Source organism: Phacochoerus africanus, chromosome 11 (genome assembly GCF_016906955.1).
Source record: "Phacochoerus africanus isolate WHEZ1 chromosome 11, ROS_Pafr_v1, whole genome shotgun sequence".
In the NCBI taxonomy this organism is placed as follows: Eukaryota; Metazoa; Chordata; class Mammalia; order Artiodactyla; family Suidae; genus Phacochoerus; species Phacochoerus africanus.
Genome location: NC_062554.1, coordinates 41386366 through 41405393, shown reverse-complemented (window position 1 = coordinate 41405393; position 19028 = coordinate 41386366). Strand labels below are relative to the sequence as shown.

Here is a 19028-nt window from a genome sequence, read left to right as displayed (position 1 = left end):
AGCATGGGAAGCCCACCTAACCAAAGTTCAAGGGCCTTTAACTCTCTAAGAGGTTAAAGAGGAGGAAGGAGGAAGTTCATATGAAGGGGAGCAGGAAAAGGTCCCAGAGGCAGGGTGCTAGAGGCCTCTGCGGTTCCTGACACCCTGGCTCACCCCTGGACATAGGGGACCCTTCCCACAAGCTCTGAGGCCACCTCCTCAGCTCATTCTTTCTCGTCTAAAAAACAACCCTCCCCTCTTGTTCCAGAAATGCATCACCACTGTCCATCAGAAAGCGCCTGGACTGGGGACAGCAGTGCCAGAGCAAAGCTCTGTTGTGGACTTTGACGTATTACTCAACCTCCATTTCTCCATCTGTAAAATGGACATCATGTTCCCAGCCCCCTAAAGCTGTTGGGGGACGAATGAGTCCATGACATGAAAATGTGGTGGGCTTGACAGAAGAAATGGTACCACCAATCTTCAGATTTAGAGAAGCTCCTGGTGGCCTAGCAATTAAGGATTCAGTATGGTCACTGCCGTGGCTCAGGTTCAATCCCCTGGCTCAGGAACTTCAGCATGCCACAAGCGTGGCCAAAAAAAATTTTTAAAAAAGAGTTCCATTGTGGCTCAGAGGGCTAAGAACCTAACATAGTGTCTATGAGGACACAGGTTTGACGCTTGGCCTCGCTCGGTGGGTTAAAGGTCCCACGTTGCTGCAAGCTGCAGCGCAGGTCGGAGAGGCAGCTTCGATTTGGTGCTGCCATGGCTGTGGCACAGGCCGGCAGTTGGGGATCCCATTTGACCCCTAGCCTGGGAACTTCCATACGTCCCACGAGCGGCCTTATCAAGAAAAAAAAATTTACAAAAAAGTTTCCAAAGAAGGGAAAAAAGACTGACTTACAATAAAACCACAGTTGGGAATATCCTTCCACAATTGGCTCCCTTCCTGGGCATTCTCCTTCTGACTTCTAAGCAAGCAAGATATTCTAAAAACAATCAATTGTATTCACTTAAAGTAGAAAAGTGGCCTCTCATATTGATGAATGGCAGCAAACTACAAAGAATGAAATAGACAAGGCTTTGGTTGACCTTCAGTTCACCAAAAAGTCCCTTTCTTCCACCCTTCCTGAGCATCCGAGTTAGTCCAGGATCCACACAGCAGACACGTGGGCTCGACTCTGAGGCTCCCCTTCCCCAGCTCTCTCTGCATGTGTCCCTTGTAATCTGCCCTTTACTCACTGCCCAAATTGGATCCCTCCCTCCTCCCTCCAAGAACAGCAGGTAAATCCAATTAGGTTTAGGGCTGACTATGTAAATTTTAGGCCAAGGTGTCCATCCTAGACTCCAGCACTGTCAGTTACTTTAAATTCATTAATACACATGCGTGCGCGCGCGCATACCCTGGAGGGTTCTGCAAAACCAAGACAGAAGCAGCCAATCCACAGCTTCCACTGTCACCCTCTTCTTGATGACAGTCGGGAAAGAGGCCCATCACCAGGCTCCCCCATCACAACACCCAACACCCCATCTCAGACCTGGGGCCCTGGAGACTGCCACCCTCTCTCCCCTTCCCCAGGCCCCTCGGTGGCACCTCCAGGCTGCCAGTCTGCCCGGGCCTGCTGTGGCTTTCAGAAAACAGAGCATTTCTATTTTTAGCACTTCTCAGCCTAATAATACTCCCCAACACCCATTCAGCTTAATCACTTTATTGAGGACAAGAAGCAGGCTCTCCAGCCTGGGTGCTTCTGATGTTAGGAAGTAGTAAAATGTTCAAACTGGTTAAAAATGACACTCATTGGCTTGCCTTTGGTGTTTCTGAAACCTTAATTGTGGCTCAGGCTGCGGATCTAAAGAAGCTTGCAGGTTTCAGAGTCTTTCTTCCTTACCCCCCTGCACCATAATTGAGGTGTTACATTACAACGACGGCTTTGACATTTCCAGGCTCAACATTCAGAAGCCTTGAGACGCCACGCTTTTCAAAACAGCAATATCGCCTGTCACATTTAATGCCCACTTTTTAGCATAAATCCACCACCTCCCCCCGCCCCTCCAAAAAAATCCTCGCCTTTTCTGGCTGACCTCATGCAAACAGGTCCAGGCGGGGTAACCACTTCCCGTGTTAGGCATTATGAAAAGTGCATCTGACAACTAAAATGACATTGAATTGCTGCTGGAAAACCGGAGAGTTGGTCTGGTGTCGTTAGAGGATCTGAGAAATTGGTGAATGCGGAACGCAGGCTGCTGGCAGCTCCTCCGCCAGGCCCCTTTGAGACCAAAACGTCAGGGTCTGCCCTGGCAAGCAGGCAGTGTGTGCCACGTGGGCTGGGGGCTGGGAGGAGGGGGCAGCCTGGACCGGAACCGGAAACGACTTTGCCTCCAACTTGGAGACCAGGAGCTGGGGTAGCAGGCATTTACAACTCAGTCTGGGCAAGTCTACTCAGTTTCCTCATCCATAAACTGGACATTAACGTAGGGGGCATCGCAGGGGTCTTGAGCGGATCACATGAGACCATGGAGTAATGTCGGCACAGCACCAGGCACCTGTCGGCCCTCAGTCAATGCCAGCCACCATCATGACTGTTGCCTTTCTCCCTTCTGCCGTGGGCACCTCCTGAGACAGAGTGTTTGGTCTTTGTCTCTTCAGCCTTGCACAACCACAAAAAAGGAGTCTGGCGCTTCAATGGCCAACCGTAGCCAGCTGTGCAGTCCCAGAGTCCTTGCACATGAAGGGGGAGCGCCTGTGGATTCACAGCGGCTGAGCGAGGCTCTGAGGGCCGACCTCTCAGGCCCCTCCCGGCTAAGAGGCCACAAACTCACCTGGACAAGACTCTTCCCCATTCCCATCCAGCTCCCTCCCCTCCTTCTTTCCTTCCTAGGCAAGGCACTCAAAGCACCTTCATAAACTTCCTGCTCTTTCGGAAGGCAGAGGCGGAATGCCTCATTAACTTTCCTAGCTAATTTTACAATTTAACCAAACAACACATTCCTGCCTTGCTGCAGCCAGCCTCTTACTGGGACAAATTTATACTTGTGAGGTGGAGGAAGAAGACATCCAGGCCAGAGGCTGAAGGCAGAGTCCTGCACACTGACAAGGGAGAGGGAGAATGGAAAAAAATAGAAGGGCCATGCGCTTTCTTTCTTTCTTTCTTTTTTTTTTTTTTTTTAAATTCAGGGCTGAGAAGTGAGGAAAGAAAGCCAGGAGGGGTATGTGATGTCAGGAAGATGGACAGCTCTGTGACAATGACCCTGCCTGTCCCCTGGGGGGCCAGGGGCTATATCTGGAAGCACAGTTACACGCTGTCCTCTGAGGGGCATGATTCAACGCAGGTGGGCGGTGGGCCAGGGGCCGGGCAGGGCCACCCAGAGGACAAGGTCAGCTTGGCAAGGCCCTGGGGCCCCTGCCAAAGGGCACTGAAAGGTCCTTGCCAGGCCACTTAGCCCAGGACCTGAGGGTGGCCTAGTCCTTCTGATGGTGACTGTGGCTGGGGGTGTGGTGCCAGGGAGGGCAGCAGGTCTAAGAAAACTCCACCATCAAGAAACCTCTGGGGCAGAAAAGACCCTACTGATGCAGCCCCACACCACACCCACAAAGGACAGACAGACCTCCGCTGAGACAGAGGGTGTGATTCTGGCCTCGTTACCTGCAGTCACACCTGCACTCAGCACGCACGTGTGTCAACAAGGAAGATGCTGGCCTGTGAGTCTCTTGGCTCCCTGGTCAGCTGTCCCCAGGCTTCTGGCCTCTGACTCTGGACCCCAAATCTCAATCAGTGGAAACCGGGCCCACCAGAGCTCTTTCCGGATATGCCGGGTCTTCCCCATCAGCCCCCAACAAAGGGACCGCACAATTAGGGCCCGGCAGGCAGAAATCCCCAGTGGACTGCACCTCCCAAAAGAGCTGGTCTCTGGGCCTTTGTCTCTCCTGGACTCATCTTAGCGAAGACATAAAATGAGGAGGATTCCCAGCAAATCAAAAGTTCCAGGGAGTCCTCTCTTTACCTGGAGTTACCTTGTTACTGAAAACGACCATGGCCTTGCATAACTACTCCAGCAAAATGCTCATTGCTGCCGCCAATGAGCTCCCCGTGCTCAATTAGCTCGTAATAGTCAGTGAGAGCCGCCGAGGTTTAATCCGACTACCCCAGAAGACTTCTTATCCCAACCACCTAATGAAAAGTTTAGAACTGACTTTTTTTTTCTTTTCCCTGGCAAGTGAACGAATTCCAATCAAAATTAGAAGAGCGAGCATGTTAACGACCAGGGAAAAGTCTAGAAGGGATGTCTTTGTTGGGTTGAATCATAGACAGGGTTCAACTGAAGGGACTTCCGCTCCACCTTCCCAAGAAGCAGATACAGGGGTTCCCCACTGAGGGGGTTGGTCTGAGAAGGTGGGCGGGGCTGGGGGGGGGCTCAGCCTAAGGACCCCCTCCCCCTTCCTCCCTGCCCTCCAGGGTGGCCAAGTCTCTGAACTCAGCCCCACCACACTGCAGCCCCCTATGCTTTGTGTTCTCAAGGTGGGCTTCATGGAGCCTGAACACTCACCACATATTGGGGGGTTTATCTAGTCTGACATGAGAAATATGAATATTCTGGATCTGCATCCAATTTGAAATCCTACTTTCAAGGTCGTATTTGTTTTGTGGGCAGCTCAACATGGAGGGTCCACCGGAAGGGCCAGCTTTTAATCGTTAATGCAGGTGTTTCTCAATTGGCAGCCCAAGGAAGGTCATGCCATCCTTAGAACTCTGAGGATTCTCCAGCAGGAGAAACTGGGCTTAAGGCCTTTTCTGTGGGCAGAAGAGGAGGAAGAGGAGAAGGAGAGGGGGAGGGAAGAGACCCCTGGCCAACTGGCTCTTGTTCTCAAAAGCTCTTGGTCCCTGTCCTCCAGAGAAGCAGGTCCAGTGCCCACCATGAAGCTCCATGTGGACCCTCCCAGCAGAAAAGAGCCCATCAAAATCCAAGGAACCTCCTCCCCGACGCTGTTCCTCATCAACCTGGGCCCCAGGAGTTTCTCCCTCCTATAAACACCCCACACCTTGTAGGGGTAGGGCCCACTCGGCCTTGCTGGGGGCTCACATCATCCTCTTAGCCAGACCGACAGCCCCTTGCAGGTTAAGGGCCCCAGCTGCAGCCCCTCTGTCTGTCCTGCCAGGCTTTGCACCAACTGGCCCTCAGTTGATACCAGCTAACTGATGAACTCATCCATGAAGGATTTTCCCCCTCATGGATGAGCCACATCTCATCACCCAGAACAGTCATTGAGGTTTTTCTGCTGCCCTTACCTTCTCCATCTGGTTCCCATTTGGTTGATGTTTTGATCCCCAGAGAAGGCTCCAGCCTCCCCAGTGCGTGCCTGGGGAAGATGAGGTTGTTGGAGAACAGACAGAACGAGCCTCATGCCAAGTGGTCCAGCTTGCCCGGACAGGTTCCAAAGGTCAGGGAGGCTGGAATCTTCCTGCCGCATCCCACCCCAGGACACTGAAGTCTGAAGGGCTGGTGACACCCCTAACTGCCAGAGCGCCCACCTTTCTGGGATGCAGCACTGGCCAGCTGGCCCCTTCACTCTGATTCAGCATCACAGAGCAGAGGGCCTCCTCCTAAGGAACAGAGCACCCAGCTGGGTCCCCATGTGGGAAACCACAGGCAGCTCTCTGGTGCGGCCCCTCCTCTCTGTGTGGGACAGTTATGGACACATAAAAAAATAGCCAGGCTCTCACCTGGGTGGGAGGGCCAATTACTCACTACAGACCCTCTAGCGACACTCCCAGAACTACCATTCCCCCCTGCCCTTAAGGCAAGAGGGAGGAGTAATGGTCGCCATGGCAGCTACAACTGAACACACATGACTAGGGAAGAGCAGGAAGAGGCTAAGTCATACACCTGCTCTTGGCAGCCCAGGTACAAGGCCCTGAGCAGTAGCCCATGCGCCCATCCCACCCCCAGGACCCCCAGGGACAGAGCCTCACTGATTCTCCCTGTCTCAGCCCCCAGGCACTGAGACACTGGTTGTCTTTACACACAGGAAAGCAAGCCTCTGGGCCAGCACAGCCATGCCATATACTAGAAAAGTAAGAGCTCAGAGAGCAGAGAGCCCTGGCTAGGAATCCAGCTTCGCCGCTCCTGGCTGTGTGACCTTACACAGGCTACTGCAACGCTGGAAGCCTTACTTGTAAAACAGAATCAGCATAACTACCACCAAGGTCAACATGAGAAAAGTGAGTTTAGACCTGCAGCAGGCCAAGCACCGGGCCTGGACCACAGTAGGCATCCAATTACGTAGTGATTTTTGTCTTCTTCCCTCAGCCAGACCGTGCGTCCGGAGCCATTCATTTATTCAACAGTATTTACTGAGAGCCTGCTGTGTGTCAGGTCTTAGAGATGCCACGGAGCACACACCGATAAGGTCCTGCCTCCACTCCTGTCCTTTAGTCTAGACAGCTGGCCCTTGGGGCTGCAAGGATGCAGGGTGGCGCTTCAGGGGCAATTCCCCATCAGGTGCCTCGAGACATACTGGTCCACTCACCCATTAGTTTATTCCAAAAACAACTGAGTTATAACCACCTTGCAGGTCACTCCGCTAGGAAGTATGGGAGACATGGAAATAAATCACACGTTCTGAAAAAGCTGAGAGTCTAGGAGGCGAAAAAGGACAAGCAAATAAATAGCTATGACACAAAGAAGGTGACAGGTGCCATAAGAGGGGATAGATAAATGGCTACAAGCAATCAGATGGGGGGGCGGCCTCTTGTCCTGCCCAGACAGATGCATCCCATGGCTGAGCCGGCTGACTTTCAAAAGAGAAGAGAAAAAGGCTCACTCGCCTGCCTGGCACGCTTCCTAGCATGGGAAGCAGGCGGGATCTATTTAAAACAGCCAGAGGCAGGTTAGAGCCTTTTCTGGCAATTCCCAAAACTCGTGCTTCCTCGAGCTGACTGAGTAGCGGGATAGAACCAATCCTGTCAAAACCCTACAGATCTTTAAAAAAAAAAAAAAATCATTTGGATGTTGCCCGGATGATAAAAGAACGCTGCCATTCAAAGGGAGGATCCGTGTGGGGAGGAAGGTGGGGCTGGTGGGGGAGAGGAGGAGGGGATGGGAAAAGGGGGGAACGCCCCCCAAATATGGATCAGGGCAACTAGCAAAGGAAATTTATGCATTGTCGTGGCTTTACTACCTAATTAATTCGGTAATTTCAAAAACAATTTTATTTATGTTCCGTTTACCACATCAAAAGTTAAAAAAAAAAAACATACTGATGCTAAAATAATACCTCAAGGCGTCTATTTTTAATCAGTTTTAAAGGGGGGGGGGGTGTGAAAAAAAAAAAGCAGCCCTAGGTTTCTATACAATCTCTCCCGGGCAGACCACCAACCCTCAGAGAGAGAGAGAGAGAGAGAACACAGCCAAGCCCTCTGTGAGAGCCTTCCTGGCTGCTGTACACCGAGCTTGTCAAAAAAAACAAATCCATAATGGCCCGAGGCTCCTCTCCAATCTATTTTCTGCTCAGCTGGTTTTAAATGAAGTTATTATGAGTCATTAAAACACCCGCAAGCCAGTGGAAGTCAGCCAATTACAATTTTAAATTTAGCCTGTTCTCTGCCCCATTCTCTTGTTTTCTTCCTTTGCCCACAGAATACTGCTGCTGTTATTTCTTCCCTCCCCTCCTCTGCCCAAAGTGGAAGAGACAGTTATGAAAATGCAGAGTCTTGCACGGAACGCAGAACCATTCACACGAAACGCGAATTACTGAATTACAAAATGCAAAACTTCTGCCCCCTCCAAAGCCAACCCTTGCCTCCACCTCAGCACCCTGGATCCCTCAAAATGCCAGGCTCGGCCCTAGAGGTCACAGGGCCGTCTTTAACATGAAAAGGTTCTCGAGTGGGGCCCTGTTGAGTGGGGTCCTGTTGAGGTCCACCCCTCGCACAAAATCAGTGTGTTCACGGTTGAATCCAAGAAGGGGAAAAACGGCTATCCGAGAATTCATAACAAACAATGAAGTTGAAATGCAAAGGTAAGGCAGGCTTCGCAATCAAGCATGAATGTCGAGGGAAGTCACTAGATATGATGAGCTCATTTAGTTTTTAAATCTGCAAGGTAATGGTCTGTGTGGAGCCATTACAGCAAAAGGAACAATTTTGAGTATTTCATGTAAACGCTTCTTCTCTTTCTCTCTTTCTCTCATGTGTGCACACACAAACACACACACGCACACACACAGCTGCCCCTCCTTAGTGGGAACAGAACCGTAGCTTTCCCACATCTTCCAAGAAGTAAGTAGCCTCCTTCCCAAAAAAACGCCCAATTCCATTTGCTCCCCTGACCCTAATTAATGGATGAGTCTGGAAGGTCAGCAGAACAGACCCCTGAACCTCTAGGTACACGTCCCATCACCTCCAGGACCCCTCACCCTCCTATTCTACATACACAGAGTTATACACGCATACGTCTCACACACACACACACATGCACAGAGTCACACACATGCACAGTCTCACATTCTCTTTCACACACACACACACACACACACACTCATAGACCATGAGAAGACCAGCGCTCTGCCTCCATCCGACACAGCTCTACAGCCCAGGCAGACGGGGCACCTGGGAAAGGCATGGCCACCGTGTTGTTTTGCAGAGAGTCCGTGCAGGGCAGCATGGAGGCCGGACGCCACCATGTGTACTGATCTACCTGGCAGCTCTGGGTGAGGTGGGACTCAGGGTTGGTCTGTGGCTCCCAACCAGACGCACTAAGAAGAGAGAAAAAAATCCAGGGGCATCGACGTCCAGTGGCAGTTTACCAAAGATGGGAGGATTGGTCCTGCCCTTTGGAGAATGCAAACCTGAGGTCTGCATGGCTGCCCCTCGTTCTGAGGGTCCCCAGAGCACAGCAGATGTCACCATCCCAGCCTTAGCTTTGAATCTCCCCACCCGGTTGCTCCAACTGTGGGGGCCTCAACCGGCTGCTCTTCACTCTGTTTATTTAGGCCCCATTCATGAAGCTAATAAAGCAGGTGCTTCAGTGCCCGGCCCCCCTCCCCCACATTGCACGGGCCCATTCCCTGGGAAGGGCTCTAGCATTTGATATCCATAATCTTTTTCTGAAAGAGGGCACCCCAATTCATGAAAGCTCCACCAAACCCAGACCCTCCCCAGAAGTACAAACACTTTAGTATCTACAAGCCCTTTTCAAAAGCTTTCTAGGAGCCGGGCACCAGAACAGGCCACAGGTCCGTGAGGGTGACACACCCCCAGGTGCCTGACGGCTCCATATGCAGGTGCACGGTCACAGGCCTCTGAAAGCACAGTGCCAGCAAGACGTGCTCTTTAGCCTCAAAGTCCAATAAGGATCTTGCAAACCCTAACCCCGTTCATCCACTCGCCTGTGCTCAGCTCAAACATCCAGGGATCCAGAGAAAGGAGGAACCAGGCCAGAGAAGGCCCCCTCTGGTCTCCAAGAGGCAAAGGGGCAGGAGCACACAAGGGTCAAGATGCCAAGAGCATTCCTGAGTCCTCCCCAGGCTTCTGGGCCAGAGAGACATTTCGTCCCCCACCCCAGTCACCACCCAACTTCCAAGCTAAGACACTTTGAGGCATGTGTGTGTGTGTGTGTGTGTGTGTGTGTGTGAGAGAGAGAGAGAGAGAGAGAGAGAGAGAGAGAGAGAAGGCCAACCAAGATGGAGGGGAGACCAAGTCTGATGAAGACACAGGAAGGAAGACAGCAGGTGCACACGAGCATGGAGAAAAGGCTGTGGCCACCACAGATGCAAGAACAGGGATGAAAAGATGGCATGAGATGAAGGGAGACTGGGGAAAAGGGAGGGGAAGACAGCAGAGATGAAAGGTAAACACCTGCCACTAGAGAGAGCGGAGAAGACAGCGCCGAGAAGGACAGCCAGCAGGGAGAGCCGCCACCACGTGGAAGGGTGGCAGCTGGTCTCTCGGGCACAGCCTCGGACATCGGGCCCCAGGCACAGCCCGGTTAGAGAGCGAGGGCACGAGGGCAGGGCGAGAAGGGGGCAGTGGAGGACCACTCAGGCAGGGGGCACACCCGAGAGGCGGAAAGACCTCGGAAATCAGAGAATGGCATCGCCTTTGGGTGGATCCCGCACGAACCTCCTACCCGACAACCCCATGGCCATCCACCCTCAACACAAACGAGGGCCGGCAGAGGAGCCCGGAATGCAGGAGGATGGAGGGAGGCAGGCAGAGGGGAGGAGAGAACAGGACAGACAGGATGTCCCAGCATCCGTGTCTCGAGGGACATTCATTTCTTGATAGGAACGTCACCCTCGACCCGACAGAATCATACGGTACGAAAGGGGGGGTGGGGGGAGAAACCACCCTATCTGGGGGGTGGAAAAATCAAAGCGACAGAGAGAGACAGACAGACAGAGGGCAAAACAGAGAAAGACGCTTATTACATAATTTCCACTTTCGTCCCTCCACCCTTCAAGTAATGTTCTATCTGACAGGATCCTCTCTGAGGGGGGAAAAATGACAAATCCAATCCAAAATTCAACAGCCTGTGTTCTGTTCAGAGAGCACACAGTGTACTGTACAGCCCATAAAACTCCAAACAGCCTCCAGACACTGCCGCAATCGTCCTCCATCAAAACACTTTGTCTTGCATACAAAAATAAGATACAGCGCTGAACGGAATACAAAATCAGCCCATTACAGTACAGGGAGACTGCTACTTAGCAACGAGGGGGCTCTAAAGCCTCGATGCTCTACAGGAAGCAAAATCTGTCGAGCCTGTTGGGCAAATGATAAACATTAGCAGTATTAAAAAACACAAAAGCCATGTAAATGGATAGACATAATGTGGAAACGAATTTATAGAATAAATTGGGATGGGGGACGGGAGGGTAGGGGGAGAGGCTGGGCTCCAGAGGGGCAGATACACGAGCTTCCCAAACCCCTGCTAAGGCACCATATGGAGGGAGAGACATGTGTGTGTTCGGGGGAGGACTCCGTGAACCCCCTTTTCACACAGGGGGCTGTATGGAGGTGAAGGGGTGGGAGAGAAGCAGTGAAAACACTGTTTAATACAATGACCTGCAATGAACTCTCTGAACTTTCTCTCTTCGGCGGGTCTGATGTGACATCTTCAGGGCTGGGGGACCCAGGCACACACACATCCAGCCGTAATGAGGTGCAGAGATGGGGGAACTTTAATGGCCCTGGAGCCAGCATGGCACCCAACACCATCACAGGACCTGTCACTTGCTGTAAACAACACCCCTGGCCAAAAAAAAAAAAGTTAAAAAAAAAACCCAGAAAACAAAACCAAGAATACCCCATCTGGGCTGGAAAAATCAGTATATTTCATCAGGTAAAGGGGAAAAATACCCTGGCTGTGAATCAGCAGCGGGGTTTCGGATTCCAGCCAAAACAGGAGCTAAAAGGCAAAACCATATTCTTCTGGTCTCCGTTTAGGCTCTGGAGGCAGAAAGCAAGCAGGGGGCGGGGGGCGGGGGCAGTGAGAAAGGGGGAGGAGGGTGGGGGGAAGAAATGTATTTTTCATCAGCCAGTGTATAATTTATAAACAGCATTAAACAGTTTTTGTTTTCCTTTTCGTCTCTCCCGGGTATGGGCTTGGACAGCAGTCAAGCCTGCATTAATTTCTGCTTTGGGTACAGTGTGTTCTTGGAGGCACATCTGCAAGTGATCATAAACTCTCTGGAATGCTGGCAGAACATCCAGACCTGCCGGCAGGCCAGTGACGACACCACTCTGGGAAAAAGTTCGGGAAGCCGGCCAGATTCAGAGCAGGGAGGGAGAGAGGAGGGTGGTGGAGAGAGAGAGCAGGGGAAAGTGGCTTCTCTTCCCTCTGCCTGTGCCCCCAGCAGCCATGAGGGCCAAAGGGAAGGCGGTCTCCGAACCACCCACATCCCATCTTAACCCAAACCTTCGATGGCACCCACCTCGGCAGGGATGCTGAGGGAGACGGAGGAGACCTGGGAAGTTTCCTTCTTGGGTATCTCTTAGTTTTACCCTGAGGGCAGAAAGCCAACCAGAAGGAGGGAGTGAGCTGAGACGGAGTAAATGGAGTAGACCCTGGGTTCAGAGCTGCCCGGATAACCCGTCTTCTGCTCTCAGCAGATAAGAGAGCAGGGAACGAGAGGAGGAAGCTGCAGGTCCCGAGAAACCGTCTTTGCATCCTAAGATGCCTCTGTGGGGCGTGGAGACCAGCTCACACCCTCGCCTCGCACTCACAGGGCACCATCCAGCTACCTTGCTCCTCTCACACTCTCTGCCTTTGAGAAGAAGAACCCTGAACCCCAAAGCTTAGGGTTCCCCAAAGAAAAAAAACAAAGGGAACAAATGCAATCCACAGAGCTTTGACATCTCTCTCTCTCTTTTTTTCCCCTTCCGTCTGATCAGGACAGAGGAAAGCATAAGAGAACCAATCTGGTTTCTGGCCCCAACCCCTCCTGCCCTTTTCCCTGCCAGACGGTGACCCCACCCCCGATGCTATGCCCTGACCACACCATGCTGCTGCTGGAATCAGAAAATCTGTCACCTGAAGACCATGTCCTTTCGTGGTGGCTCTGACTATGGGGAAGAGTCTCGTACTGGGGAGGTTTCTCAATGGCCATGGCTTAGAGTGCCCTGAGAAGGATGAAGAGGAGTGAGTGTGTAGGAGGAGACCCCCAAAGAAAGGCTGCGTGCCCCCAACCAGTGCAATATGCACAGGGCACGCCACCCTCTAGCCCTGCCCCTGGACACTCACGCCATTTCTCCAAGGGCCTTATAAACTCTCTGCTCCATCCCAGCCCAAGCATCCCTTCTGTTCCAGAGGGAACTGGTGCCCCTTCCCTAGCCAATCACTCTGTGGCTTTTAATCGCTATAGGTCAAATGCAAATCATTTTGCAATTCAAAGCCCTTGCAATCTTGCCCCATCCCTCCCAGTAAACCCTGTCTCCTCCCCCACACCCAGCCTACACTCCCCAGCTTCACTGCACGGGGCCCCGAGACCCAGGGGGCGAGAGGGGGTGGGGGTCCTCTCAGAATTCCACTCTACCATCCTCTCCAAGGAGCCCCCTTCCTCCTCCGAATCCCTTCTAAAACTCTGGGCACTCGGCACACACCACCTTCTTTTATCCCAACTTCACGGTCAAACATCTCTCCAATGAGACGTAAGCGCCTGGAGGGCAGGGGTGATGCCTGTTCTCCAGTGAGAAGCACACGGAGCCTGATGGATGATGCTCCCAGAATAGAAGCTGGCCACAGAACTCTGCAAGCCTCTAAATAGCATGCGGCCAAGGCAAAAACAGGGTGTGCTCACTTAGCATCCACCAGGACGTTAGGCCAAGCTGTGGGAAACACTACCTAATGGGAAACCTGACCCGGGCAAATCGCAGAACCCACTCAACTCATCGCCCGGGTGTGTGGTTTCTGCACGGACCTCCCAGGGTTAGGACGTTCTCCTAAGTGAGAACAAGGAGTGGGCACGAGATCGCAGCTCACGGATGCTCCCACAAGGGATACGGCAGCAGCAAACGATGGGTAGGAGATTGCAGAGTGATCTGGGGATGACGAGGGGCTGGGTCTCTTCCCCTGCTCCTTGCACCCCCTCCCCAAATTCACAACCCCTCCCAGAAAGAGCAGCTTTCTGGAGAACCCCATGGGTCTCTCTTCCCACCCCAAGCCCCTCTGCCAAGGCCCCAAACCTCTTGATCCCCAAACCACCTCTGAGAATGCAGGGTCCGGCCAGATCAATCTCATTAGTTAGTGAGTGGGGTGATTGTTTGTTAATTTCAACGTATTGTGATCATCGGGTATATCTCATAAACACTTGATTAGTGAAGGCATTCAAATCGAAATCAAAACTTCATTGAAACCAAACGTTCACTTCTACCACGCAGGGCCTTAAAAAAAGCAAAAAAAGAGAAAGAGAAAGAAAGAACTGTCTCTGAGAAGGGCCTCCTACAGGGCAAACTTCTAATTAAACAAATTGTCAATTTCAACACAATGAAAACTGATTTAGGAGTGTAAATTTGGTATGCCAGTCACTGAAAATAAGACCTCACAGTGTCGATCTCACACAGGCCGATTTCCCTGGATAGGGAAACGTAGAGGAGAGGAGGGAGATGATTCGAGAGAAAGGAAAGCTGGGAAGGAAATATTATCTCCGCAGAATTCAACCAGGCCTGTTCTCAAGCATCCGAGAAACTCCGTCTTGCCTCCTCCTTCACCCCACCCCTACCAGATGAGAAAAAAAAAAAATTAATCGTGTATGATGACAAACTTGGCTCAGCACTCACTGTACACACTGTACCCACAAGGCTGGCGCCCAGCCAGGCCTGGCCCAGAGCCAGAACTACAATAACAAACACGGGCCACGCTCGCCAAGAGGGGGTGGGGCGCCGAGCACGCAGAGCCCGCGAGGAAGTGAGCGCTGTGCAGCTCCGCTGAGAAGGAGAACCAGCAGGAGCGAGCCTTTCCAGGGCAGCAACCACATGGAGGGGAAGCCAGGAGCATCCTGACCCCGATCTGGAGCCCAGACTCCCTTCTCCACGGCCTGCCCCCCTTTCAAAACATGGTCCCAGGCTCTGGAACCACTGTTGTTCTGTGATGCTCTGCCCTGCTGATCTCCCTTAAGCTGGGTCCACATCACAGGCCCTTAGGGGCCAGCCTTGCTGTCGGCTCCCTGCACGGAGCCTTCAGCACCAAGAAAACCTTGGTCATCTAATTAAACGTCTCCTCTCAAACCTCACATAGTTCTGTTATCGTGAGACTCAGGGAGGAACTGGACTGGGTAAAACCCAACTTCTGCTACTGGAATCCAGGAAAAAAGCTGGCACTGCTGGTCCAGCCCCCCAACTCCACCTCCCTGACACAGCCAGGTTTCTCTGGAGACCTTGGGCCTCCGGTGTTTAACAGCAAGGGCAAAAAACAATTCGGGGTGTGCTCTAGCCTCACGAAGCCCGTGCTGCTGTTTTATTTTCAAGCCATCTTGGCACAGGGCTTGGGGAGGGGAGTGGTAAGCGGGTCCAGAAAAAACAGCGTTGAAGCAGGTTAAGAGTTATCTGCAAGGGGGAATGAAGGCCCTGTTGTGAAGACCCATCACACCTTCCCCATCACCGAATCCTCTTTAACAAGGGCAGCGGCAAGTGAAAGTCAGAGGGACGAACCGTTTGCACAATCAGACTGCAGAGGAAAAGAGGCCCAAAGTTGCTAGGGTATGCATATGAGACCACGGGACCCTGAAGTGGCATCTCGGGGGCTGACACAAAGGCCTTCCTCTTCTCTGAAGGCGGGGCTCGGGCCCACCCGAATGTGTATAAGCAGCTCTTCCCCTCAGTGCTGCCCCCGCCCGCCTTACGGACACCGCTGGGGTGCGCTTCCTGACGGAGCCCTGGCTAGGGCAGCACAGCACATTCGGGCCAGTGGGCTCCTAGCGGCCCTCCAGTGAAGCCCTGAGATGCTTCCTACTGCAGGAGAGACCCGGATGGAGCGTGGCATTCCCCTTGAGGTGCCCGACCTCCCAGGCTGTAGTCATCCATTCAACCAATATCTACAAGACTCCGGTAATGTGCCACGTACATGCTCCACACACGGGAACAGATGAGGTCCCCAAGTAGCTTATCCAGTCTATTAGGGGAACAGAGGAAAAGAGAAGTTACATTTCTGAGAGCCTATTGTGTGTTCGGCTAAGTGCTGAGTGTCTAATGGGGGGCCTTGCGTTCAGGCTCAGAGGGCTTCTGTTTCTTGTCCAAGGTCACCTGGTCAGGACGGAGACGCCCAAATTCCTAATCCTGACTCCCAAGTAGGGGGAGGTTAAGTCAAGAGAAGTAAGATTGTGCCCAAAGACAGCTTCAGCTAAAGAGATACGGACCCCGAAGAAGGCACGATTGCTTCTGGTGGGAAGGACCCTGGAGGATGTGGGGAGACTGGGGAAGGTTACTCCACATGGAGGGAAAGGGGTCATTCCACACAGAGCAGAAAGCCAGCTGTGCTGGTCGGCACCCGGAGCAAAGTGATAGCGCACCCATCTGGCAAGCACCCTAGACGCAAGGAAACTGTAAGGAGAAAGCAAGCTTCCCGGGCTGAGTTACAGTGAGGGCGAGGGAGCTTAACCACAAGCTCTTCTACCCACATGCAATGTCCAACACCACGTGGTTCGAGACCACACAGGGGCCTGGAGCAGAGAGCAAATGAAATGCGAGGCCGCACTCTGCGTTTGGGGAGGGCCGCCAACCGGTTGGCAGACAGCTCATGACACCTCCACCCCCCACCCCCGAAACCTACAAAGATGAAGGGGAGCAAGAAGACCAGAGGTGTGAGTTATAAAAATAAAATGAGCGTAGGGGTACCAAGCAGATGCCAAACACAGGGACACCTGGACTGTGTGTCCACGTGGGGCAGGTTCGGGGATCAGGATAATTCCATAGAGCCAGGGGTGGGTATGGGGAGGCCCCATGGAAGGAGGAATGGAACATAAAGACATGGGGATACAACGAGACAGCTGCCTGGTGTGGCCCCATCCCTGGATCTGGAAGAGGGAAGAATGGGACGTGAGGAGTCAGGGCACTTTACACAGGGCTGCGAAGGCCTGGGAAAGTGGTGGCACCCCACGCAGTGCAGAGCCCAGGGGCTGGGCAGCGAGACAGGGGCTCGCAGAAGCATACGAAGCTCCCCAGTGGCATCTCTGTGCTGGAGGCCAGACTGTCCTCAACAGGTGTACGGTGATGGCAACACTCCAGAACAACAACTTAGGACTGGGGAAAAGGGAGGGAGGTGGAAGCAGAAGCAACGGACATTTATTAAACACCAACTGTACGGTCATGTATTAAACACTGACTGTGTGGCAGAGAGCGTGCTGTAGCTGCCTTTATCATACATTCTCTTAACTACTTGATATGAGTTAGCAACACCCGCCCTTTACAGATGCAGAAACGGGGGGTTAGGGGACAAATCTGCCTGAGGTCATCCAGCACATGTCACAGATAAGATGTGAACCTTCACCTGCCCAACCCCAAAGCCTAGGCTCATTTACCAACTCCGAACCGCCAACCACCTGGAGGGCCAACGAGGGAAAGAAGAGCAGACATTGGCAGTGGGCTAGATGGGAAAGAGCACGACCAAGTGAAAAGACAGCTCTCTCTCTTCTCTCCCAAAATGTGACCCCAAGATCGAAAGGCAAGGGAATCAGAGGGAAAAGAGCCCTGGCCCTGGCAGGGAAGTGTGGAGGCCTCTCCCACCGAACCCAGGTGACCCCCTTGGCCTCAAAGCAGCAGCCCTGGACCTGCTGAATCCCTCCCTCCACCAAGAACACCTGCCATGCTGCAGGTCAGTGCCCTCTCCCCTCTCCACGCCTCGCGGGGGCAGAGAAGCTTTGCCCGAATTGGAGCAAAATCACCAGCAGCCGCAGAGTCAACCCTGCTAAAATTGGATAAAATTAACTTGCAAAAGAGAGCATGCTGTAACTAGCTTTGTATTCCAACCTTTCTATATCTATTTAATTAAAGGCTCCTGTATAATGTGAACCCAATAGTCAGATTCATTAGACAGCGAGAACCTAATTCCACAACTGTTCTGCTAATGAAACTGCAGTCTACTTCGGAAGGTGGATCACACGGGGCACTGGGTACTGACAATGTCCCAGGAAGCCCAGCAGAGCAGGAGGATGGGTCAGGATGGACTCTGCTCCAGGAGCCTGCAGGGAGCACCCACAGGACCAGGTAGACCAAGGCCCGGTGGGCTGTGGGAATAGCCATGCTCTGAGTGGGCGCAAAGGTGGGCAGGGGGTAGTTGCCTGTGCTTGGAAGGGCCGGTCAGGGTTCCTTGCCTACCTGAATGAGCCAGTAAGTGCATTCTCAGTCGCAAACTATCCAGGAACCGCTTTCCGCAGAGCTCACACCCGTACGTCTTCATCCCACTGTGCAGCTTCCTGTAGGGAAAGGAAAAGACAGGTTGCTGCTGCTCTGGCTGGAATAGAAGGCAGGCCCACCCCAACCTGGGGGCTTTGCAGCCATCCTTCCAGCAGGCGAATAGGAGGAAGGGAAAGAGAGGGCGCCAGGGCTGCGGGTGGACAATGACAGGGACATAGCCCTGCATCCACAGGCAGTCTGAAGCCCCCCTTTCCCAGGGACAGCTGCCAAGGAGGCACCTATTTCTGGTTTTGTCCAAGGGCAGGAAGAATAGGGCCCTGCCTACTGCTCCACCCACTGGCATAGGGACCAAGGGGAAACAAAACAAAACAAAACAAAACACAGATTCAATTTTGGAGGGAGGAAGGAAGAAGCACGGGGACAGTTAGACAGACATAACCCTCAGTCGAATAGCACAGACCACGCATGGAGGCCGCTGGGCCTGCGCTCACCCCGCTCCCAGCACGGCCCTCACTGCGCTGTACTGTAGATGTGCCTGGCTCCCCGAGGGACCCCTGACCCAGGAGGACTGCACCTGAACCTCTCTCTCTGCACCTGGACCCCCCACCCTCCCCTCTCTCTCTCCCTCGCCTTTTCTCTTCCTCGCATCCCCAGCTCCCACGTAGCAACAGGCACACAGTAGGCCCTGAAGAAGCTTATTGACGGCTAGACACCTTCGTGGACATGAGACGCTCCTCTCAAGCATCCAGATGTTCTGAGAACCACGGTCACGCCCCAACACGCCAAACCTTCCCCAAAGGCCCAGCTTTGGAAATGTCTTCATTCTATTCCTTGCCAGGGCCTGAGCCTTGACAGAAAGAAAGGTCTGGCGAAAGTGGATAATGCCATTCTATAAATGGAAGGGGGCGGTAGTGGTTTTTGGCTTTCCAGAGAACTTGCACGCACGTTATCTCCTTGGACCACCCCTGCCATTCTGGAAGGGCAAACGTGGCACACGTGATCACCCCCGGGGAACAGAGGCCGTGGTAACCACTGGTTAGGGGCCCAGCCTGCAACAGCGTTCCCATCCCAACCCCCAACCGGGGGCCTTTCCCACCAGACCCCACCCCACTGCCCAGACAGGAGCCGGCAATGGAGCTGGGCAGATGCAGAGAAGCAGGAGGCTAGTGGGGAGGGTCCGTGAGAAGCACAGCCAAGACTCTG

The 19028-nt window shown here is 53.0% G+C and overlaps 1 protein-coding gene across 5 annotated transcripts in view; it reads right to left on the bottom strand.

Annotated features, from left to right (window-relative positions):
* The window catches only part of ZBTB16 (zinc finger and BTB domain containing 16), a 200833-nt gene that overhangs the window by 83058 nt on the left and 98747 nt on the right, over positions 1-19028 (bottom strand). For all 5 annotated transcript variants that reach the window (XM_047754447.1, XM_047754448.1, XM_047754450.1 and 2 more), the window contains exon 3: positions 17787-17884. In XM_047754447.1, the coding sequence (XP_047610403.1) occupies positions 17787-17884 (98 nt within the window). The remainder of the gene's footprint in view (positions 1-17786; positions 17885-19028) is intronic.